The sequence below is a fragment of the Achroia grisella genome, unplaced genomic scaffold (genome assembly GCF_030625045.1).
Source record: "Achroia grisella isolate CSIRO2021 unplaced genomic scaffold, CSIRO_AGI_Agris_v1 utg1360, whole genome shotgun sequence".
Taxonomy (NCBI): Eukaryota; Metazoa; Arthropoda; class Insecta; order Lepidoptera; family Pyralidae; genus Achroia; species Achroia grisella.
This window is the reverse complement of record NW_026712626.1, coordinates 1,704,440-1,726,300: the sequence shown is the minus strand read 5'-3', so window position 1 is coordinate 1,726,300 and position 21,861 is coordinate 1,704,440. Positions and strand designations below refer to the sequence as shown.

The window sequence follows — 21,861 nt, the reverse complement described above, 5'->3', positions numbered from 1 at the left end:
CATCATTTTCCACCAGATGAGATAAGACCAAACGGAAACGCAGTAATCTTATCTTAATAATATTATAAACGCCAAAGGTTGTGATGAATATTTGTTACACTTTCACGCAAAAACTACGGAACCTATTTTGATGAAACTTTACAGTAATATAGCTTATACATCAGAATAATATAGGCTATAAGTTTCACGTGGGTGAATCAAAATAAACTTATGAATATACATAAATGCTTGCACCGTGCATGTAATCGAATCTATGACCATCGGAAGTAAAGTGGCGTGCTAAACCGCTAGCCACCGAGGCCGAGGAATAATATTGCTGATTTACAGTTTTTGGGATATCTAGCCTATATTTTAACAACATATTCTGTGAAAAAAAAAACTATTTGCTATATAGCAAGTTCTATATTTTCATATAAAAGATTAAAAATAAACCAAAAGTGTAAATCATCATATTTCATATTTCATATTACTTTATTCACAAATGTAACAAATCTCGTTACACAACAACATGTCAATAGTAATTACATTTTCAAGATAATTATGTCACAATTACAATTTTAAGTATTCAAAATAATAAATTAAATAATATATAACATAGTAATAATCATCAATTATTTTTTTTATTTTAAGCTAGATCAACCTCGCAACTTCGTCTGCATTACATACTTGACATTTATTACTTTATTTCGGACAATTTACATAATATCTTTTTAAAGTTAAATTTATTACTAGTATTTACATAACCTAATTGTACAACTAGGAACCTAAAATTAAAAAGCTTATGATTAGCTTTTTAAATTATAACCTCTGTGTTATTATGATATAGAAGCATATAATTTCTACATCAAATAACACATAGGCTATTTCTAATCATACAGAAAAGTTTCAAAATCTGTTCAATAGTTTTTCCGTGAAAGAGTAACAAACATCTATCTATCCATACTCAGAAACTTTCGCGTTTATAATATTAGCTGTGATATATAAGAATTAATCAAAATCCATTCTTAGCGGATGCCTACGTCATAACATCTACCTGCATGCCAAATTTCAGCCCGATCCGTCCAGTGGTTTGGGCTGTGCGTTGATAGATCACTATGTCAGTCACCTTTGATTTATATATATTTAGATTTTTTATCGAAGGAGTTAAATTGTTACAGCATTAAATAAAAATATAGATAGATAGATAGATAGAATATACTTTATTTGCAACGCAAATAAATATAATTTGGCAGATGAATATAAATTATTATGCATACGAAAAGAAACGAAAGAAATGCTTGTATTAAGTCATCATTTATTCCAAAATTTTAGTGCTTCTCATTTAGTAAATTATGGGACCAACACCACCGCATGCGCAGTTTCCAGAGATGACAACGGAGCCAGCAGCTGGCAGGTTGCCGCTGAATTGCACAGCGCCGAGCACCGGTACTTGTCCAGACACGATAGTTTTACCAACGACTGGCAGGTCACCTTTGACAACGAACAGACCGTTACCAGCACCGCCGTAGCCGGTGTTAGGGATGGCGAGACCGTTAACTCCAACATTGGCACCAGCGATACCCAAACCAGCAGCACCAAGACCAATTCCTCCAAGATTGGCAGCAGCAGCAGCGTTAGCACTGGCGACGCCTAGACCGGCGGCTCCCAAGCCCGCTCCATACCCAGCGCCCCATCCATATCCTGGGTAAGCAACACGGTCTACTTCCACAGTTTCAACTTCAACTTCAACTGCAGTTGCCTCTTCTACTACAACTCCGCCCAGTCTTCCATAGGGCAGGTACTGACTGTATGCATTCTGAAAAGAACATTTATTTTTTCTTCACCATTTTTTATTTCCTTACGACCGCTGCCGTACTTTGTACAATTGCAATTATTTGTAGGTATATACTTCTTTTTAAATTAAGTGCTACCCCTTTTTTACTCGATTTTAATGTGGATATGTAATACGTAATTTTTTTTATAATCAACAAAGTAGTAATTTTATGTCGTAGATACACTCCTCTAAGTTCAATTTTATTGGGTACATTCAATTATTAGTACAAACTGTATAAAACATATTTTCCGGAGATTTTTATTTGAAAACAAATCTCCACATTTTGCTGAAATTTTTATTTGACTAATATTAAAGTTATGTATTGTCAAATGAGACAGAGCTTTCCAAATCTGTTTGCAAATAGCACAGAACCATTGAATGTTGCGTATGTTTGGAGATAGCGCTTTGAAAACCGTCATTTGCGATTGAATTTTGAAGTAGATTTAAGTAAAATTATTTGATATTTACCTGAATAAGGCAGGCCTGGATGCAAAGCAACAAAGTAGTAAACGTGGACATGTTTCTTTCTATTCAATGGAACACGGATCCTAGAATGAATTACAAATTCCTAATTTGAAACTTATATAGTGTATGCGTTCTGAATTCAATTACACGTATGTATGTTCTAATGTACTATATCAAATACTATGTTGTAATTGTTATTTGTATTAACAAATAACAAGAATAACCTATATATTAAAATTGTAACTTTCGTACGTGATATTAATAATACTGATAAAAATATGTGTCACTATTTACTAGTATTTTGATTACAAATTTGTATAAAAACACACGGGTTACTTGTTAATTTATCATTAAGTGAACAACTTAGAAAAATGGCAGTCAAAACTATTGTACTCTGCGCTCAAGTCCTCTTGATACAGGTAATAAAATATTCTGTCAAAGTATAGAATATTACATTTTTCGGCTGTTTCGGTGGTTCGGCGGTATACCCCACTGCCTAACTTCCAATAATCACGCCTCACGTGGTACAAACATTTGTATTAATGACTATGATTGTTTGTATTGGTCTGTGTGTTAGCTACGTATATTATGGACGTATTTAAAAAATGTATTTAAATAGATCTTGTATTATTGGTACTAGAAAATTGATATGTTCTCTGGTACCCATAACACAAGCTCTGTTTGCCTTCGACTACCTAGCGCTCTGTTAGTTGTCCAGGATTGTTATTATATTATAAAATTAACAGTATGTACACTATTTTTACGTAAATCCTGATCGCAGATGGTCAGAAGTAGTAAAGAGATTCGGTCGTAGCCTCGATTCTTTTTCTCGTTGGTTTTTACATTCAAATTGAAATTCTTTATTTGTGAAGTAGGGGTAAAGCTCTTAGAATAAATAGCATGTTTCACAATTTACTTTACAATTACAACGATTTACAAAGATTACATAAGTAATTAATTTTCGGTTCTACTTATTACATATTTAAATAACTTAATATTGTCTTTTCAGTCGGCGCTTGGCCAAGTGATCAATGGTAACAACTGGTACCGATCAGGAGGTGTCTCTAGTGCAAGTGCGGCGGCAGAAAGTTCCGTCGCTGTTACCAACAATGCTGGTCTTGGATTGATTGCTCCGGGAGTTGGTTTGGCCAATACTGGCTTAATTAGTTCTGGACTTGGTTTGGCCAATACTGGTGTCATCAGCACTGGTTTAGCCAACTCTGCTGTAATCGGTAACACTTTACTGCCTGCTCCCAACGCTGGATTCCTAGACATCGCGTCATTCTCTACCAGCGGTACTCTCCCCATCAACAGCTTCTCTCCCATCGCTCCAGCTGGAATCAGTGTGCTATCACAGAATACTATCGAAGGACCATTGACAGTTATTGGACAGCTGCCGTTCTTGAGTGCTGTGGCACTTGACGGTACTTTTGCCACCGAAGGCGCGGGCGCTGCTGGATGCGGCTGCGGTACCGTCGGCAACATTGGCATCATTGAGGAGACTTTCGCACCTATTGCTGCACCAGCTATTGGTGGAATTGGCATTGGAGCGGGACTCGGCCGGGGATTTTACTAAAATATTGACTAAACCCATCGCATAACCAACCTATAGTAAATAAATTTGCTTCTGACATGATAACGAACTTGTTTCATTACTTGAAAAATATTACTGTATATTTATTATTATTATTGCGTGTTTAAAAACACGCAATAATAATAATAAATATCTGGATAATTCACACAGCGTAGTCTAGTCCCAAGAAAAGTAGATATTGTGTTATGGGTACTAGATAACTGTAAAAGACAACACTTAGACTGGTAGAAGTAATTATAGTCATAAATACAAATGCTTGCGCCGTGCAAGAAATCGAACCCGCGACCATGGAAGTATAACGATCTGTTAAACCATCACACCACCAAGACAGTCGAATACATAATTGTATACGGACAAAGCCGGTTGATATTTTTGTTTTTATATTGGATCACATATTGTTTATTCTTAAGAATAACTTCAAACCGAATTAGGTTATTAATTAATAACTAAGATTAATCTTAGTTATTAATTCGGTTTGTAAGTTGGCAACACTGTAACTTTTGATAAATGAAAAAAAGTCGTTTCTTCGTTGTCGTTTTATCTATGAAAAGAGGTATCACTAAACGTTTCAGTTGTTTTTCGATATAGTCGATACTTAAGCATTTATCATATAAATTACTACTGTTTTAATTCGCTTTAATTAATGGCAGCGGGTTCGATACCTGGCATGGTGCAAAAATTTGTATTGATGAGTAAAATTGTTTTATCGTCTGGGTGTTTTCTATGTATATTATATATGTATCTACAAAATTAACAAAATATTAAAGTATATGTGTCAGTTGTTTAAGTACACATAAGATCTGCTTAGCTTGGGACTGAATGACGCTGTGTAAATTGTCCAAGGTTATTATTATTATTATTAGTACACATATATATGTTATAAATTAGAAGTTTCTTTTTTTTTATCCAGCTACCCAGTTAGGTAGGTCCAATTTCGAGAAAGAGGTCAATCGTCTAATCCTACTCGGATGGGCAGCGTTCGGGAAGCTCCGATATACATATCTTTTCGTCCAAATTTCCGCAGTGTCTCAAGACGAAGGTTTACGACCAATGTGTGTTCCCAGTGACGACTTACGGCACAGAGACGTGGTCGTGGTCGCTAACTATGGCCCTCATGAACAAGCTCAGAGTCACTCAGTGGGCAATGGAGAGGACTATGCTCGGAGTTTCTCTGCGTGATCGAATCAGAAATGAGGAGATCCGCAGAAGAACCAGTGACCAACATAGCCCGAAGAATTGCGACACTAAAGTGGCAATGGGCAGGGCACATAGCTCGTAGGACAAATAGCCGTTGGGGCCATAAAGTCCTCGAGTAGCTACAGACCGGAAGACGCAGCGTGGGAAAGCCAGGTGGACCGACGATCTGGTCAAGATCGCTGGAAGGCGATGGATGCGAGCAGTGCAGGGCCGATCGTCGTGGAGTCTGTGGGTAAGGCCTCTGTCCAGCAGTGGATGTCTTTCGCGCTAAGATGATCATGATAATGATGATGATTTTTTTTTTATTTATTGCGTTACGTTATTACATTATTAATTTTTCTCTAAAAGTACACTAATCATTTTATTTTCCTACGCCCGCTATACAAATGTACGAGTACCCACAAAGTGTTTTTTATTGTTATAAATAGCTCGTTATGGCTTCTAAAAATTATATCTGATTAATTCTCAAAAACATTATAAAAATAATGTAACCACATTCTGTATGGTGTAGGGAAATCCCCGTTTCGTTGTTTGGGCGACCTATTTCGCCCTATTCAATTGCGGAAACGTGAGGATACTCGAGCACACCTCCCGAACCAATTAGTTGGGGCGCTGCATAAAAAACTTTCTTTTTGGAAAAATCTCTCATGTAATCCCCTGCCGCACCTGGGGCGGCAAGTGGGTACTGTGAGACTCCTACTCACTAAAAACTCCAAGGTATCCCAACGAAATGCCTATTACCGGAGTCGCGGGATCGCAATGTCAGTCCACCGCGGACCGATGACGTCGGCCCGCTTTAATGTGCCCCTTTGTTTTTTGTTTTGGGGGGTCAATCCGCCTCCTTGAGTAGGCGCAACCTTCTCAGGATTTTACCATGGTCAATCTAATTGTATAATTCAGGGATCAGGACTGAGTTCCGAATTACGAATATAAATGTTTTAAGAATTGTGGAAGAACAGATGGCAATGGCACTCAGTTCTCTCTGAACATCATAAAGGATCTGATAATAATATTATATAGGCAATATATAAATAACCTAATTATCTATATTGAAGTTCCATAGTTTCGCTCTAGACAGACAACAATAATTAGGCGAACGGTTGGTTGCAAAAAATCCAAATAAAAAGTATTCATAATGGGAAAACTTCCACAAATAGTATGATATATTTGCGAAAGGATATAAAAATATGTGAGAATTGACAGAGAAAAAAGGCTTTAATTATAATTTGAACCCATTAAAAAGCCTATTTAATACTTCTCACAAGGTGGACCGAGCTTGTTTAGCAGGTTCATAATACAAAAAAGTAACACTTTTAATGTCGTTTGATCATTTATTCCACAAAATCGCTGAAGTCATTTAGTAAAGTATGGGGCCACGACCTCCGCATGCACAGTTTCCAGAGATGACAACTGTTCCTGCAGCTGGCAGGTTGCCGCTGAACTGCACAGCGCCGAGCACTGGTACTTGACCAGACACGATGGTTGTACCAACGACTGGCAGGTCACCTTTGACAAGGATCAGACCGTTACCATCACCACCGTAGCCGGTGTTAGGGATGGCGAGTCCGTTTACTCCAACATTGGCACCAGCGATACCCAGACCAGCAGCTCCAAGACCAATTCCTCCAAGATTGGCAGCAGCAGCAGCATTAGCACTGGCGAAGCCTAGACCGGCGGCTCCCAAGCCCGCTCCATACCCAGCGCCCCATCCATATCCTGGGTAAGCAACACGGTCTACTTCCACAGTTTCAACTTCAACTTCAACTGCAGTTGCCTCTTCTACTACAACTCCGCCCAGTCTTCCATAGGGCAGGTACTGACTGTATGCATTCTGAAATACAAAAGTCATAAAAACACATAACATATTTTTCCCGTTATTTCTTTTGATTCTGTTTTCACATTTTGATGTAAATTTTATATTATAACGTTATATCGTGTCAAAGAAGAAACAACTTTCCAAATCTATTTGTAAATAATTTATTAAGAACCTTATTTTTTTATATAACTTACAGTGAAACTATTTGATATTTACCTGAATAAGGCAGGCTTGGATGCAAAGCAACAAAGTAGTAAACGTGGACATGGTTCTTTCTATTCAATGGAACACTGATCCTAGAATGAATTACAAATTCTTAATTTGAAACTTATATAGTGTATGCGTTCTGAATGCAATTACACGTATGTATGTTCTAATGTAGAGTATCAAATATTATGTTGTAATTATTATTTATATTTACAAATAACAATAACAACGTATAATTTAAAACTGTAACTGTCGTACGTGATATTAATAATATTGATAAAAATATGTGTTACTATTGTCAAGTATTTTGATTACAAATTTGTATAAAAACACACGGGTTAATTGTTAATTTATCATTAAGTGAACAACTTAGAAAAATGGCAGTCAAAACTATTGTACTCTGTGCTCAAGTCCTCTTGATACAGGTAATAAAATATTCTGTCATAGTAAGGAATATAACATTTTTCGTCGGTCTCAGTAGTTTAGCGGTATATCACACCGCGTTACTTTGGATGATCGTGGGTTCAGTTCCTCACATAGAAGCATCAGATTTTGAATAACCTGGGTGTTTGCTGTATATTTATAAAATAATGTATTTAAGTACATAACACAACACAAATTCTACTTATCTTGGATTAGATGACGCTCTGCGAATTGTCTAGAGTTATTATTATAAATCCGTATGAACACTTCTGACGAAAATCTAGACAGCAAATGGTCAAAAATATTCGGTCGCAGGCTCGATTCTCTTTGTTTCTTCCTCGTTAGTTTTCAAATTCAAATTGAAATTCTCTATTTTTGAAGTACAGGTGACAAAGGGTATTAGAATAAATGTCATATTTCACTGTTTTCTGTAATTATTCGTACAAATATGTGACCTAATTACAATGTTTTTACTGTAATGTTTCAAGATTTTTTAAAGAATTTTAGTTTCTGCGTTTTATGTATTTAACTAACTTAATATTGTCTTTTCAGTCGGCGCTTGGCCAAGTGATCAATGGTAACAACTGGTACCGATCAGGAGGTGTCGCTAGTGCAAGTACGGCGGCAGAAAGTTCCGTCGCTGTTACCAACAATGCTGGTCTTGGCTTGATTGCTCCGGGAGTTGGTTTGGCCAATACTGGCTTAATTGCTTCTGGACTTGGTTTGGCCAATACTGGTGTTATCAGCACTGGTTTAGCTAACTCTGCTGTAATCGGTAACACTTTACTGCCTGCTCCCAACGCTGGATTCCTGGACATCGCGTCATTCTCTACCAGCGGTACTCTCCCCATCAACAGCTTCTCTCCCATCGTTCCAGCTGGTATCACTGTGGTATCACAGAATACTATCGAAGGACCATTGGCGGTCATTGGACAGCTGCCGTTCTTGAGTGCAGTGGCACTTGACGGTACTTTTGCCACCGAAGGCGCGGGTGCTGCTGGTTGCGGCTGCGGTACCGCTGGCAACATTGGCATCATCGAGGAGACTTTCGCACCTATTGCTGCACCAGCTATTGGTGGAATTGGCATTGGAGCTGGACTCGGCCGGGGATTCTACTAAAATATTAACTAAACCCATCGCATAACGAACCGATACTAAATAAATTTGCTTCTGATATGTTAACGAATTTGTTTTATTACTTGAAAAATATTACTGTATTTTTAATACATAACAATAATAATAATACTTTGGATAATTCACACAGCGTCGTCTAGTCCCAAGCCAAGTAGAGATTGTGTTATGGGTACTAGAACACTGTAAAAGAAAACACTTAGAGAGATTGAAGTAATTATAGTCATGAATACAAATGCTTGCGCCGTGCAAAGAATCGAACCCGCGACCAGGGAAGTAAAACGATCTGCTAAACCGTCACACCACCAAGACCGTCGAATACATAATTTTATACGGTCAATGCCGGATGATATGTTTTTTTTTTATATTGGATCACATGTTGTTTATTCTTTATATTAGTTATTAATTCGGTTTGTAAGTTGGCAATAGGTACTGTAACTTTTATAAATGAAGAAAGTCGTTTGTTCATTATCGTTTTATCTATGAAAAATTGTATCACTAGTCGTTTCAATTGTTTTTCGAAATTGTCGGTACTATACGAGTAACAAAGAATTTGTTGGAATAACTTTTATATTAATTTATAAAGTTATTCCGACGGCATCGGTGGTCTACTGTTTTAATTAGCTTTAATTCCAATGGCAGCGGGTTCGATACCTGACATGGTGCAAAAATTTGTATTCATGAGTAAAATTGTTTTTATGGTATGGGTGTTTTCTATGTATATTATGTATGTATCTACAAAATAAACAAACTATTAAAGTATTTGTATCAATCGTTTAGTACGCACTAGCTTTGCTTTTCTTGGGACTGGATGACGCTGTGTAAATTGTCCAGGGTTATTATTATTATTATTTGTATACATATGTATGTTATAAAGTAGAAGTATTTTTTTTGTTTATTACGTTACATTACATTATAAATTTTTCTCTGAAAGTACACTAAAAATTTCATTCTCATATACGAGTACCCACAAAGTGTTTTTATTATTGTTGCAAATTTTTAATAGTTTATTATAAAAATAATATAACCACATTCTGTATTTTCTCCTCTTATCTCCAAGCCATGGATTGTTTAAGCGAAAAGCCGCCTCCAATATAATTGGAGTGTCTGTTTGTAATATCGAAACAACAGTTTTTTGCTACATGCATGTTAATATAAATACGGTACATACACCAAAATATTTTTTTTACAGTTTTTGTCTGTCTGTCTGTTTGTTCCGGCTAATCTCTGAAAAGGCTGGACCGATTTTGACGACACTTTTTTGGCAGATAGCTGATGTATCTTTTATTTTAGAAAAATAAAGTTAAATTCTACGCGGACGAATTCACGGAAACAGTTAGTAATCTATAAATTTAGTGTGTTGTATTTTTTTAGGTGCAACAGGAAATCTTGCTAATATTGTAAATGTGGAAATTTGTGAGCGTGGATGAATAAATGGATGGTGTAGGGCAATCCCCGTTTCGTTGTTTGGACCACCTTTTTCGCCCTATTCAATTGTGGAAGCGAGAGTATATGCGCGCACGCTTCCGGGGCCAACTGGTTGGGGCACTGCCTAAATGACCCTTTTTTTTTCTTGGACAATATTCTCATCTTGGAGAGAGCTCATCGAGTCCCTGTTCCCGAGAGGCAAAAGGGTGAGATTCTTACTCACTAAGAACTTCAAGGTTTCCCGACGATGCACGTATTGCCGGAGTCGCGGGATCGCAATGTCAGTCCACCGCGACTCCGGTAGCGTCGGTCCGCTTTAGTGGGCTCCTTTTTATTTTAGGAGGTCAACCGCCCTTTCTTGTTAAAGCGCCACCTTCTCGGGCTTTTCGTGGAGATGGGACCCCCACAGTCACATCTCCACATCTCAGATCCTTGCGGCGTTTTGATGCGCCAGAGCGCCCTTCCACCTCAAATCGCAGTGGATGTGATGTGACCCTTATTGGGCGATGTCCATCTTGCTAGACCCGCTCTCACGGCTGGCGGTTCGGGGACCCGACCGTTTGCTGACACCCATACCATTGGACGGAGAACATTTCTTCGCCCTCATCCAGTGGTCTGCCGGTCCTGCCTAAAAGATCCAGAATAACCTAGCATGGTCAGACTGATTGTATAATTCAGGGATCAGGACTGAGTGCCGAATTATGAATGTAAATGACTCAAGTATTGTGGAAGAACAGAAAGCAATGGCACTGCGTTCTCCTTGGCTACCATAAAGGATCCGAAGATGGATAGATAATATAAATATTATAAACTTAAAATGTAATTAACCTGATTATATACATTGATGTCACAGATTTTGATCTAGACAGACAATAATAATTAGGCGAACGGTGGCAAAAAACCCCAAATAAAAGTAATCAAAATTGGGAAACTTGTGCAAATGGTATAATATATTTTACTAAAAGTTATGGAAATATGTGAGAATCGACAGAGAAAAAAGGCTTCTATTATGATTTTAAGTCATTAAAATCCTACTTATTTATTCCTATTTAATACTTTTCGTCACATCAAATTAAGCAGGTTCATAATAAAAAAAATAACACTTGATGTCGTTTGATCATTTATTCCACAAAATCGTTGAAGTCATTTAGTAAAGTATGGGGCCACGACCTCCGCAGGCACAGTTTCCAGAGATGACAACTGATCCTGCAGCTGGCAGGTTGCCGCTGAACTGCACAGCGCCGACCACTGGTACTTGACCAGACACGATGGTTGTACCAACGACTGGCAGGTCACCTTTGACAAGGATCAGACCGTTACCATCACCACCGTAGCCGGTGTTAGGGATGGCGAGTCCGTTTACTCCAACATTGGCACCAGCGATACCCAGACCAGCAGCTCCAAGACCAATTCCTCCAAGATTGGCAGCAGCAGCAGCGTTAGCACTGGCGAAGCCTAGACCGGCGGCTCCCAAGCCCGCTCCATACCCAGCGCCCCATCCATATCCTGGGTAAGCAACACGGTCTACTTCCACAGTTTCAACTTCAACTTCAACTGCAGTTGCCTCTTCTACTACAACTCCGCCCAGTCTTCCATAAGGCAGGTACTGACTGTATGCATTCTGAAATACAAAAGTCATAAAAATACATAACATATTTTTCCCGTTATTTCTTTCGATTTTGTTTTCACATTTTGATGTAAATTTTATATTATAACGTTATATCGTGTCAAAGAATAAACAACTTTCCAAATCTATTTGTAAATAATTTATTAAGAACCTTATTTTTTTATATAACTTACAGTGAAACTATTTGATATTTACCTGAATAAGGCAGGCTTGGATGCAAAGCAACAAAGTAGTAAACGTGGACATGTTTCTTTCTATTCAATGGAACACTGATCCTAGAATGAATTACAAATTCTTAATTTGAAACTTATATAGTGTATGCGTTCTGAATGCAATTACACGTATGTATGTTCTAATGTAGAGTATCAAATATTATGTTGTAATTATTATTTATATTTACAAATAACAATAACAACGTATAATTTACAACTGTAACTGTCGTACGTGATATTAATAATATTGATAAAAATATGTGTTACTATTGTCAAGTATTTTGATTACAAATTTGTATAAAAACACACGGGTTAATTGTTAATTTATCATTAAGTGAACAACTTAGAAAAATGGCAGTCAAAACTATTGTACTCTGCGCTCAAGTCTTCTTGATACAGGTAATTTGTATTCATGAGTGTGATTGTTATATAATAATGTATTTAAGTACATATCACAATACAAGTTTGGCAACTTTGGACTAGATGGCGCTTTGTCAATTGTCCAGGGTAATTATTAGAAGTTCAGCCATACCCTATTTTGATGAAAATCCAAATCGCAAATGGTCAGAAGTAGTTAAAATATTCGGTGGAGGGCTCGATACTCTCTTTTCTTCCTGGAGAGTTTTCAAATTCAAATTGAAATTCTCTATTTTTGAAGTACAGGTAATAAAGGGTATTAGAATAAATATCATATTTCACTGTTTTCTGTAATTATTCGTACAAATATGTGACCTAATTACAATGTTTTTACTGTAATGTTTCAAGATTTTTTAAAGAATTTTAGTTTTTGCGTATTTAACTAACTTAATATTGTCTTTTCAGTCGGCGCTTGGCCAAGTGATCAATGGTAACAACTGGTACCGATCAGGAGGTGTCTCTAGTGCAAGTGCGGCGGCAGAAAGTTCCGTCGCTGTTACCAACAATGCTGGTCTTGGATTGATTGCTCCGGGAGTTGGTTTGGCCAATACTGGCCTGATTGGATCTAGACTTGGTTTGGCCAATACTGGTGTCATCAGCACTGGTTTAGCCAACTCTGCTGTAATCGGTAACACTTTACTGCCTGCTCCCAACGCTGGATTCCTGGACATCGCGTCTATCTCTACCAGCGGTTCTCTCCCCATCAACAGCTTCTCTCCCATCGTTCCAGCTGGAATCAGTGTGGTGTCACAAAATACTATCGAAGGACCATTGGCGGTCATTGGACAGCTGCCGTTCTTGAGTGCTGTGGCACTTGAGGGTACTTTTGCCACCGAAGGCGCGGGCACTGCTGGTTGCGGCTGCGGTACCGCTGGCAACATTGGCATCATCGAGGAGACTTTCGCACCTATTGCTGCACCAGCTATTGGTGGAATTGGCATTGGAGCTGGACTCGGCCGCGGATTTTACTAAAATATCAACTATACCGATTGATCACTAAATAAATTCGCTTCTGACATCATAATGACCTTGTTTAATTTCTTGAAAATACTACTACTGTGTTATTAATACATAATAGTGATAATAATAATAAATATACTACACAATTTATCCAGCCTCTTCCAGTTCCAAGCTAATCAGAGCTTGTGTTATGAGTAGTAGGCAACTGATGTAAATAAATCAAAAGTATTCTTAGATACATTTTCTGTAATATATATAAATGACACTCAGACCGGTTCAAACAACTCATGAATACTAATACTTGCTTCGTACGAATTAATAATAAGTATAACAATCTTTATTCCTTTCTATTCCTTACTTCCTTACTAATATTAACTCTGTCTGTCTGTCTATCTGTCTGTCTGTATTAATTACACGCTAAAACTTCTGAACCGATTTAAATAAAATTTGGTACACAGATAGTCTAGACCCTGAGAAAGGCTATTGACTTTATAATGCTAAAAAGGGTTGTAAGGAGTTGAAAGGGGGATGAATAATTGTATGTAAGAATTGTCATTTCTGAAGCTGGAAGCTTGAAACTTAATCTTAAGGCTGTTGATTGAATATAAATAAATATGACATTTAAAGTTTGTAAAAATGTTACCTTTAAGGGGGTTACATTAAATTAGGGGATGAAAGTTTCTATGGAAATTCGTCATTTTGGAAGTTAGAAACTTGAAACTGATTTTTGAGGCTGTTGATTAAGTATAAATAAATGTCATTCAAGGTTCGCAACAAAATCCTTTAAGGGGTAAATAAGTAAAATAGGGGATGAAGGTTTTTATATTAATTCGTCATTTTTGAAACTAGAAGCTTGAAACTTATTTTGAGGCTGTTGATTAAATATTGTTTATAGGCAATCATATATTACATTCAAAGTTTGTACGAATTTTACCCTTAAGGGGTAAAATAAAATAGAGGATGAAAATTTTATTTATACTTATATTTTAGGCTGGTGAATAAATATGAAGAAATATACATTTAATTTGTAAAATTTTTACCCTTAGGGAGAGGGGGGGCTAAAATCAGATAGGGGATAAAAGTTTTTATGGAAATTTGTAATGTTTGAAGCTAGAACGATAAAGCAACAAGTAAACGACGTAGACTAACTGTGTATCAAATTTAATTGAAATTGGTTAAATAATTTTGGCGTGTAAGACTGACGGAAAGACAGACAGAGTTATAATATTAGTGTGATATTTAATAAACTAACCAAAAAACTTAAAGTTTTCTTTGAGTTTTTGGGTTAGTTTTTGTTTTTCAGTTAGTCTACACCCGGATAAAGGACATAGGGTACATTTGAATGCGAAAAATGGATTGTAACGGGGTTGAAAGGGTAGATACAAGGTAACTTATTTTTTACCCCCTCCCCCTCAAGGGTAAAAAATTATCCTTAAAGGGGGGGGGGGGGTAACACAAAATAGGGGATGAAAATGTTGACGGAAATTCGTCATTTTTGAAACTAGAACGTTAATTTTTATATTTGGCTTTTATTGGGCTAGGTCATAAGGAGGTTTTTCATTATTTACGCGGAAGAAGTCGCGGATACAGCTAGTATACTATATTTATAATTTAGTTGCGGAAGGCTTTTTCATGATTTAAACACTTGGTTTTTGTCAAACATATCGATGGATAGGTAGATATACAGATAGATATATGTGTACAAATAATAGACAATTTTTTAAAGTATATGATACATGGCCTTAGCGCCGGCAATTTCGTAAAACGACGAAGATGACGCGCGAACCCAATCTTCACCGAGAAAACGACAACAATAAACTACTTTTTTTTGTTTTATAAAAATGACAGTGTTAGCAACTTACAAACTAAAATTAATGATTACGATTAAAAATGTACCCAATTAAAAAAAGATATATCCGGTATAGTTGTTGACGAATGTTTCTTTATTACATTAGGTACGTATAATATTATGTGTAAGGTGGTCGAGCAACGAAGTTTTATTAATTTATATGATAAATGTGCTTGAGTACCGACAATTTCGAAAAAGAACAAAAACTACTAGTGATACCTGTTTTCATAGATAAAACGTCAACGTAAACATTGATGTTGCCAACTTACCGAATTAATAACTAAGATTAAGATTGAACATAAAAATAACATCCGGCATATGTATAAATTGTTATATATTCGACAGTCTTGGTGGTGTAGCGGTTTAGCAGATCGTTTTACGTCCCATGCTCGCGGGTTCGATTCCTCGCACAGTACAAGCATTTATATTCATGAATATAATTGTTTGTACTATTCTGGGTATTATCTATGTACATTATATAGATACAAAAATTTATTTAAGTATATAATTGATATATTTACATAAGTTCTCAAGTACTCATAGGCGCAAGTTTTAGGTTTAGCTTTAGGACTAGATGACGTAAATTGTGTAGAAATAGAAATAGAAATAATATTTATTCAAATAAACTCATTACAAGCACTTTTGAATAGTCATATTTTGATTCTACCACTCATTCGGAATGCAGATTCATCACAAGAAGAATGAGCAAGAAACTTGTGTGTTGCTCTTTTTAATAGATGTTTTTTTTATATAAATAATTACAATGTAACAAGTAAGAGGCATGCGATAGTCAACATAGAAATAGAGTAGAGAGTAGAGTATTTATTATTATTATTACTAATGAGTATTAACAACACAGAAGTAGTAATTTTCAAGAAATTAAACCAGGTCATCATGATATCAGAAGCTTATTTATTTATTGAAAGGTGAGGTTGATATTTTAGTACAATACTCGGCCGAGTCCAGCTCCAAGGCCAATTCCACCAATAGCTGGTGGTGCAATAGGTGCGAAAGTCTCCTCGATGATGCCAATGTTGCCGACGGTACCGCAGCCGCATCCAGCAGTGCCCGCGCCTTCGGTGGCAAAAGTACCGTCAAGTGCCACAGCGCTCAAGAACGGCAGCTGTCCAATGACCGCCAATGGTCCTTCGATAGTATTCTGTGACACCACACTGATTCCAGCTGGAGCGATAGGAGAGAAGCTGTTGATGGGGAGAGTACCGCTGGTAGAGAATGACGCGATGTCTAGGAATCCAGCGTTGGGAGCAGGCAGTAAAGTGTTACCGATTACAGCAGAGTTGGCTAAACCAGTGCTGATGACACCAGTATTGGCCAAACCAAGTCTAGATCCAATCAGGCCAGTATTGGCCAAACCAACTCCCGGAGCAATCAATCCAAGACCAGCATTGTTGGTAACAGCGACGGAACTTTCTGCCGCCGCACTTGCACTAGAGACACCTCCTGATCGGTACCAGTTGTTACCATTGATCACTTGGCCAAGCGCCGACTGAAAAGACAATATTAAGTTAGTTAAATACATAAAACGCAGAAACTAAAATTCTTTAAAAAATCTTGAAACATTACAGTAAAAACATTGTAATTAGGTCACATATTTGTACGAATAATTACAGAAAACAGTGAAATATGATATTTATTCTAATACCCTTTGTTACCTGTACTTCAAAAATAGAGAATTTCAATTTGAATTTGAAAACTAACGAGGAAGAAACAAAGAGAATCGAGCCTGCGACCGAATATTTTTGACCATTTGCTATCTAGATTTTCGTCAGAAGTGTTCATACGGATTTATAATAATAACTCTAGACAATTCGCAGAGCGTCATCTAATCCAAGATAAGTAGAATTTGTGTTGTGTTATGTACTTAAATACATTATTTTATAAATATACAGCAAACACCCAGGTTATTCAAAATCTGATGCTTCTATGTGAGGAAATGAACCCACGATCATCCAAAGTAACGCGGTGTGATATACCGCTAAACTACTGAGACCGACGAAAAATGTTATATTCCTTACTATGACAGAATATTTTATTACCTGTATCAAGAGGACTTGAGCGCAGAGTACAATAGTTTTGACTGCCATTTTTCTAAGTTGTTCACTTAATGATAAATTAACAATTAACCCGTGTGTTTTTATACAAATTTGTAATCAAAATACTAGTAAATAGTGACACATATTTTTATCAACATTTTTAACATCACGTACGAAAGTTACCGTTTCAATTATAGGTTATTGTTGTTATTTGTTAATATATATAACAATTACAACATAGTATTTGATATATTACATTAGAATATACATATGTTTTATTGAATTCAGAACGCATACACTATATAAGTTTCAAATTAGGAATTTGTAATTCATTCTAGGATCAGTGTTCCATTGAATAGAAAGAAACATGTCCACGTTTACTACTTTGTTGCTTTGCATCCAGGCCTGCCTTATTCAGGTAAATATCAAATAATTTTACTTAAACCTACTTCAAACTGTGCGCAAATGACAGTTTTCAATACGCTATTTCCAAACAGATTTGGAAAGTTTTTTCTTATTTAACAGCATGTAACTTTAGACTTAGTCAAATAAAAATTTCATCAAAATATGGAAATTTGTTTCAAAACAAATTGGAAATATCAGGAAAATTATGTTATTTCAGTTATACACTTAAAAGATAATTAATACTTGGGTTCCTTCTAGTTTAGTTTTTTTTTCAAAATTACTTGCATGATAATCAGATTAGGTTGAGATCATATAAAAAAAATATTTGCGCTAACTAGGTTGTCATTTCGTATCGCACTAAATAATGCGTCTGCTCTTTTCAGAATGCATTCAGCCAGTACCTGCCTTATGGAAGACTGGGCGGAGTTGTAGTAGAAGAGGCAACTGCAGTTGAAGTTGAAGTTGAAACTGTGGAAGTAGACCGTGTTGCTTACCCAGGATATGGATGGGGCGCTGGGTATGGAGCCGGCTTGGGAGCCGCCGGTCTAGGCTTCGCCAGTGCTAATGCTGCTGCTGCTGCCAATCTTGGAGGAATTGGTCTTGGAGCTGCTGGTCTGGGTATCGCTGGTGCCAATGTTGGAGTAAACGGACTCGCCATCCCTAACACCGGCTACGGTGGTGATGGTAACGGTCTGATCCTTGTCAAAGGTGACCTGCCAGTCGTTGGTACAACCATCGTGTCTGGACAAGTACCAGTGGTCGGCGCTGTGCAGTTCAGCGGCAACCTGCCAGCTGCAGGATCAGTTGTCATCTCTGGAAACTGTGCCTGCGGAGGTCGTGGCCCCATACTTTACTAAATGACTTCAGCTATTTTGTGGAATAAATGATGAAACTACATAAATAATATTAACACTTTTTATTATGAACCTGTTAAAGAAATTCGGTCCGCCTCGTGAAAAATAGTAAATAATAATAAATAAATTAAAGTATCTGTAATGGGTTGAAATCATATCTCATCATATCATATCTCTGTCGATTCATACATATTTTTATATCCTTTACTAAATACATCATACATTCGTACAAATTCCCAAATTGTAAATACCTTTTATTTGGGCTTTTTACAACTGTTCGCCTAATTATTGTCATCTATTTAGAGCGAAACCTGGAACACCAATATGTATAATTAGATTAATAATATTTTATATTATTATGTTTATAGTTTATATTATATTATATTTATTATCTTTAGCTGCTTTAGGGTAGCCAGAGAGAAAGGAGCGTCATTTCCAGCTATTTCTCCCACAATTCTTATATCATTCACATTCATAATTCGTTAACGACAATAATGTTTTTATAGAAAAACTTAAAATCCATAGCACTGACAATATTATCTGATTACACTAATAATGAGTGCGTAGCGATTTCTATGTTGATTATCGCGTGCCTCTTACTTGTTATACTGTAATTATTTATATAAAAAAACATCTATTAAAAAGAGCAACACACAAGTTTCTTGCTCATTCTTCTTGTGATGAATCTGCTTTCCGAATGAGTGGTAGAATCAAAATATGACTAATCAAAAGTGCTTGTAATGAGTTTATTTGAATAAAGATTATTTCTATTTCTAAAATTCGACACTTAGTCCTGTTCTCTTAATCAAACAATTAATATGACCATGGTAGGCTAACCTGGTTCTTTGAGGTGGCGTCCTAACTAAATGGTGCCGGAAGCGTGTGATATTCGACAATTGAGTAGCGCGAAATAGGTCACACTAGCAACAAGGCAGGGTCTGCCCTACACCATGTATAGAGCGGCCCAATGCTGCAACGCCGCCGAAGTCACAGTATAATGCTTTCTTTATTGGAGGGTTTGGGGAATTGTCAGGTGCTAACCTGTAACACTTCGACCTGTATGACCTTGACCTTCGAGATCTATTGTATTAGCCCTTATTCAAAGTTCGCTACCTACCCGTGAGCGACAAGAATTGAAGGATATTCTTAGGAGCGGTAGTTTTTATCTCCACAGGTTATAGTGTATATTTTACAAAGGAGATATTTTGTTTATGCTTTAGTGGGCTACAACCACATAGGGTGTGTAGAAGCGTTTCTTCTTCTGCTTGGCAAAATCTGCGGATTGATGTTAAGCTAAGGCCTATTTCATCATAATAACACAATTTTATAAATCTTATGTCGTACTATGTATTGTCTATTCTTATGAACCTGTTGTGTGTAGTAACAAACAAATAAACGATAAACGAAACGATATTTTCGTGCTGTATAATGCGACATCGCGATTCCGGCGATAGCTCTAGATCTAGCTCTCGGGGGGACGATAGCTTAAATGGTTAGCCTGGGTCTCTATCCATCTAAAGTTATCAATATCTGCCATCCGTCCACTTTCGCATTATATGATATATCTCTCTCGTCTACTTTACATCTAATAATTAGATCTGAGATTAGACAAAGTTAATAGGTCTTTAATGAAAATAGGCAATAAATTATAACATATGATACCAAATGATACTTTGATCTAAGATCTGCCGTTAAATGAATTCGAAAAAAGTATTAAAAACTTATTGAATAAAACCTATACGAATTATGACTCACTCTAAACGATTACCGACGAGACAGATATATTATATAATGCGAAAGTGGATGGTGCTCAGGTTTACCATATTTATCGTGTAAAAATAATTCAAAAGGCATGGCATCCAGGCTAACCTATATTTTTTGTCGTGTAGAATATCTTCAAAAGACCTACAGAGACGCCGGCGGCGGTTTTCTGACCCTGTAGAGGGTGTAGGGCAGACCCTATGTCGTTATTAGGGCGACCTATATCGCCCTATTCAATTGTGAAAGCGTGAGAGTATTAGGCGAATGGTTAGAAAAAGAAAAAAAAATTGTTTAATAGAATTTTTTATCGTAAGATGTATTTTCTTCTAGTAAATACATCTTACTATTATTAGTAAGATGTATTTACTAAAAGATATAAAAATACATATGTACGTTATTACTATTTACTATTTTTCACCAGATGGACCGAATTTCTTTAGCAGGTTCATAATACAAAAATGCAACACTTTTAATGTCGTTTGATCATTTATTCCACAAAATCGCTGAAGTCATTTAGTAAAGTATGGGGCCACGACCTCCGCATGCACAGTTTCCAGAGATGACAACTGATCCTGCCGCTGGCAGGTTGCCGCTGAACTGCACAGCGCCGACCACTGGTACTTGTCCAGACACGATGGTTGTACCAACGACTGGCAGGTCACCTTTGACAAGGATCAGACCGTTACCATCACCACCGTAGCCGGTGTTAGGGATGGCGAGTCCGTTTACTCCAACATTGGCACCAGCGATACCCAGACCAGCGGCTCCAAGACCAATTCCTCCAAGATTGGCAGCAGCAGCAGCATTAGCACTGGCGAAGCCTAGACCGGCGGCTCCCAAGCCCGCTCCATACCCAGCGCCCCATCCATATCCTGGGTAAGCAACACGGTCTACTTCCACAGTTTCAACTTCAACTTCAACTGCAGTTGCCTCTTCTACTACAACTCCGCCCAGTCTTCCATAAGGCAGGTACTGGCTGAATGCATTCTGAAAAGAACAGACACATTATTTAGTGCGATACGAAATGACAACCTAGTTAGCGCAAACATTTTTTTTATATAATAAAGTATCTCAACCTAATCTGATTATCAAGCAAGTAATTTTGAAAAAAAAAACTAAACTAGAAGGAACCCAAGTATTAATTATCTTTTAAGTGTATAACTGGAATGGCGAAGAAATTAACAGTTCAACTAATGAAAAATGGCAATCTTTGATTGTAAATAAAGAATTGGAGGATATTCTAAAGAGCGATGATTTTTATCTCCTCACGATAGAGTGTAAATTTTCCAAAGGAGATATTACGTTTATGCATGAATTGGCTACAACCACATAGGATGTGCAGTGGCGTTTCCTTTTCAGTTTGGCAAAATCTGCAGATTTTTGTTATGTACAGGCCTAGATTTGGCATATGTTTATACAATTTGCAGTGTCCTGGAGGGCCCTAAGAATCCTTAATATATTCTACTTAAAAAAATCTAAAAACTACGCCAAAACGAAACTAGAAATTTCTATGATTCTATGTAGTTTAAAATAAAAAAAATATTACCTGGATAAGGCACGCCTGGATGCAAAGCAACAAGAAAGCAAAGTTGGACATGTTGGCTCAATGGAAGACAGATTCCAGAATGATCTCGAATATTCGATGTGG

At 36.9% G+C, this 21,861-nt stretch overlaps 9 protein-coding genes across 9 annotated transcripts; 4 read left to right on the top strand and 5 right to left on the bottom strand.

The window, feature by feature from the left end:
* Nucleotides 1-1,321: 1,321 nt before the first annotated feature.
* On the bottom strand, nucleotides 1,322-2,332 carry LOC131855234 (chorion class CA protein ERA.1-like). Its single transcript, XM_059206478.1, has 2 exons — nucleotides 2,282-2,332; nucleotides 1,322-1,795 (listed from the first exon to the last, which is right to left on the bottom strand). Exons 1-2 carry the CDS (start codon nucleotides 2,330-2,332, stop codon nucleotides 1,322-1,324), a joined length of 525 nt encoding a protein of 174 aa, XP_059062461.1.
* Nucleotides 2,333-2,649: 317 nt separating this feature from the next.
* LOC131855233 (chorion class B protein Ld34-like) lies at nucleotides 2,650-3,854 on the top strand. Its single transcript, XM_059206477.1, has 2 exons — nucleotides 2,650-2,697; nucleotides 3,288-3,854. Exons 1-2 carry the CDS (start codon nucleotides 2,650-2,652, stop codon nucleotides 3,852-3,854), a joined length of 615 nt encoding a protein of 204 aa, XP_059062460.1.
* A 2,572-nt stretch (nucleotides 3,855-6,426) lies between these two features.
* On the bottom strand, nucleotides 6,427-7,152 carry LOC131855232 (chorion class CA protein ERA.1-like). Its single transcript, XM_059206476.1, has 2 exons — nucleotides 7,102-7,152; nucleotides 6,427-6,900 (listed from the first exon to the last, which is right to left on the bottom strand). The coding sequence occupies exons 1-2, from the start codon at nucleotides 7,150-7,152 to the stop codon at nucleotides 6,427-6,429; spliced, it is 525 nt and encodes a 174-aa protein (XP_059062459.1).
* Nucleotides 7,153-7,469: 317 nt separating this feature from the next.
* LOC131855231 (chorion class B protein Ld10-like) lies at nucleotides 7,470-8,634 on the top strand. The gene is made up of 2 exons (XM_059206475.1): nucleotides 7,470-7,517; nucleotides 8,068-8,634. Exons 1-2 carry the CDS (start codon nucleotides 7,470-7,472, stop codon nucleotides 8,632-8,634), a joined length of 615 nt encoding a protein of 204 aa, XP_059062458.1.
* A 2,587-nt stretch (nucleotides 8,635-11,221) lies between these two features.
* Nucleotides 11,222-11,947, bottom strand: LOC131855230 (chorion class CA protein ERA.1-like). Its single transcript, XM_059206473.1, has 2 exons — nucleotides 11,897-11,947; nucleotides 11,222-11,695 (listed from the first exon to the last, which is right to left on the bottom strand). The coding sequence occupies exons 1-2, from the start codon at nucleotides 11,945-11,947 to the stop codon at nucleotides 11,222-11,224; spliced, it is 525 nt and encodes a 174-aa protein (XP_059062456.1).
* Nucleotides 11,948-12,264: 317 nt separating this feature from the next.
* Nucleotides 12,265-13,302, top strand: LOC131855229 (chorion class B protein Ld34-like). The gene is made up of 2 exons (XM_059206472.1): nucleotides 12,265-12,312; nucleotides 12,736-13,302. Exons 1-2 carry the CDS (start codon nucleotides 12,265-12,267, stop codon nucleotides 13,300-13,302), a joined length of 615 nt encoding a protein of 204 aa, XP_059062455.1.
* Nucleotides 13,303-16,079: 2,777 nt separating this feature from the next.
* LOC131855228 (chorion class B protein Ld34-like) lies at nucleotides 16,080-17,244 on the bottom strand. The gene is made up of 2 exons (XM_059206471.1): nucleotides 17,197-17,244; nucleotides 16,080-16,646 (listed from the first exon to the last, which is right to left on the bottom strand). Exons 1-2 carry the CDS (start codon nucleotides 17,242-17,244, stop codon nucleotides 16,080-16,082), a joined length of 615 nt encoding a protein of 204 aa, XP_059062454.1.
* A 316-nt stretch (nucleotides 17,245-17,560) lies between these two features.
* On the top strand, nucleotides 17,561-18,455 carry LOC131855226 (chorion class CA protein ERA.1-like). Its single transcript, XM_059206470.1, has 2 exons — nucleotides 17,561-17,611; nucleotides 17,982-18,455. The coding sequence occupies exons 1-2, from the start codon at nucleotides 17,561-17,563 to the stop codon at nucleotides 18,453-18,455; spliced, it is 525 nt and encodes a 174-aa protein (XP_059062453.1).
* Nucleotides 18,456-20,726: 2,271 nt separating this feature from the next.
* Nucleotides 20,727-21,810, bottom strand: LOC131855225 (chorion class A protein Ld2/Ld41-like). The gene is made up of 2 exons (XM_059206469.1): nucleotides 21,760-21,810; nucleotides 20,727-21,200 (listed from the first exon to the last, which is right to left on the bottom strand). Exons 1-2 carry the CDS (start codon nucleotides 21,808-21,810, stop codon nucleotides 20,727-20,729), a joined length of 525 nt encoding a protein of 174 aa, XP_059062452.1.
* Between the last annotated feature and the right edge of the window lie 51 nt (nucleotides 21,811-21,861).

What these genes read in the sequence shown, in the direction of transcription:
- LOC131855234 (XM_059206478.1), bottom strand. Translation starts at nt 2,332, where the DNA reads ATGTCCACGTTTACTACTTTGTTGCTTTGCATCCAGGCCTGCCTTATT. An exon ending in TCCAGGCCTGCCTTATTCAG is followed by an intron (nt 1,796 to 2,281) that starts GTAAATATCAAA and finishes TGTTCTTTTCAG; the next exon opens with AATGCATACAGTCAGTACCT.
- LOC131855233 (XM_059206477.1), top strand. Translation starts at nt 2,650, where the DNA reads ATGGCAGTCAAAACTATTGTACTCTGCGCTCAAGTCCTCTTGATACAG. An exon ending in CTCAAGTCCTCTTGATACAG is followed by an intron (nt 2,698 to 3,287) that starts GTAATAAAATAT and finishes TTGTCTTTTCAG; the next exon opens with TCGGCGCTTGGCCAAGTGAT.
- LOC131855232 (XM_059206476.1), bottom strand. Translation starts at nt 7,152, where the DNA reads ATGTCCACGTTTACTACTTTGTTGCTTTGCATCCAAGCCTGCCTTATT. An exon ending in TCCAAGCCTGCCTTATTCAG is followed by an intron (nt 6,901 to 7,101) that starts GTAAATATCAAA and finishes TTTGTATTTCAG; the next exon opens with AATGCATACAGTCAGTACCT.
- LOC131855231 (XM_059206475.1), top strand. Translation starts at nt 7,470, where the DNA reads ATGGCAGTCAAAACTATTGTACTCTGTGCTCAAGTCCTCTTGATACAG. An exon ending in CTCAAGTCCTCTTGATACAG is followed by an intron (nt 7,518 to 8,067) that starts GTAATAAAATAT and finishes TTGTCTTTTCAG; the next exon opens with TCGGCGCTTGGCCAAGTGAT.
- LOC131855230 (XM_059206473.1), bottom strand. Translation starts at nt 11,947, where the DNA reads ATGTCCACGTTTACTACTTTGTTGCTTTGCATCCAAGCCTGCCTTATT. An exon ending in TCCAAGCCTGCCTTATTCAG is followed by an intron (nt 11,696 to 11,896) that starts GTAAATATCAAA and finishes TTTGTATTTCAG; the next exon opens with AATGCATACAGTCAGTACCT.
- LOC131855229 (XM_059206472.1), top strand. Translation starts at nt 12,265, where the DNA reads ATGGCAGTCAAAACTATTGTACTCTGCGCTCAAGTCTTCTTGATACAG. An exon ending in CTCAAGTCTTCTTGATACAG is followed by an intron (nt 12,313 to 12,735) that starts GTAATTTGTATT and finishes TTGTCTTTTCAG; the next exon opens with TCGGCGCTTGGCCAAGTGAT.
- LOC131855228 (XM_059206471.1), bottom strand. Translation starts at nt 17,244, where the DNA reads ATGGCAGTCAAAACTATTGTACTCTGCGCTCAAGTCCTCTTGATACAG. An exon ending in CTCAAGTCCTCTTGATACAG is followed by an intron (nt 16,647 to 17,196) that starts GTAATAAAATAT and finishes TTGTCTTTTCAG; the next exon opens with TCGGCGCTTGGCCAAGTGAT.
- LOC131855226 (XM_059206470.1), top strand. Translation starts at nt 17,561, where the DNA reads ATGTCCACGTTTACTACTTTGTTGCTTTGCATCCAGGCCTGCCTTATT. An exon ending in TCCAGGCCTGCCTTATTCAG is followed by an intron (nt 17,612 to 17,981) that starts GTAAATATCAAA and finishes TGCTCTTTTCAG; the next exon opens with AATGCATTCAGCCAGTACCT.
- LOC131855225 (XM_059206469.1), bottom strand. Translation starts at nt 21,810, where the DNA reads ATGTCCAACTTTGCTTTCTTGTTGCTTTGCATCCAGGCGTGCCTTATC. An exon ending in TCCAGGCGTGCCTTATCCAG is followed by an intron (nt 21,201 to 21,759) that starts GTAATATTTTTT and finishes TGTTCTTTTCAG; the next exon opens with AATGCATTCAGCCAGTACCT.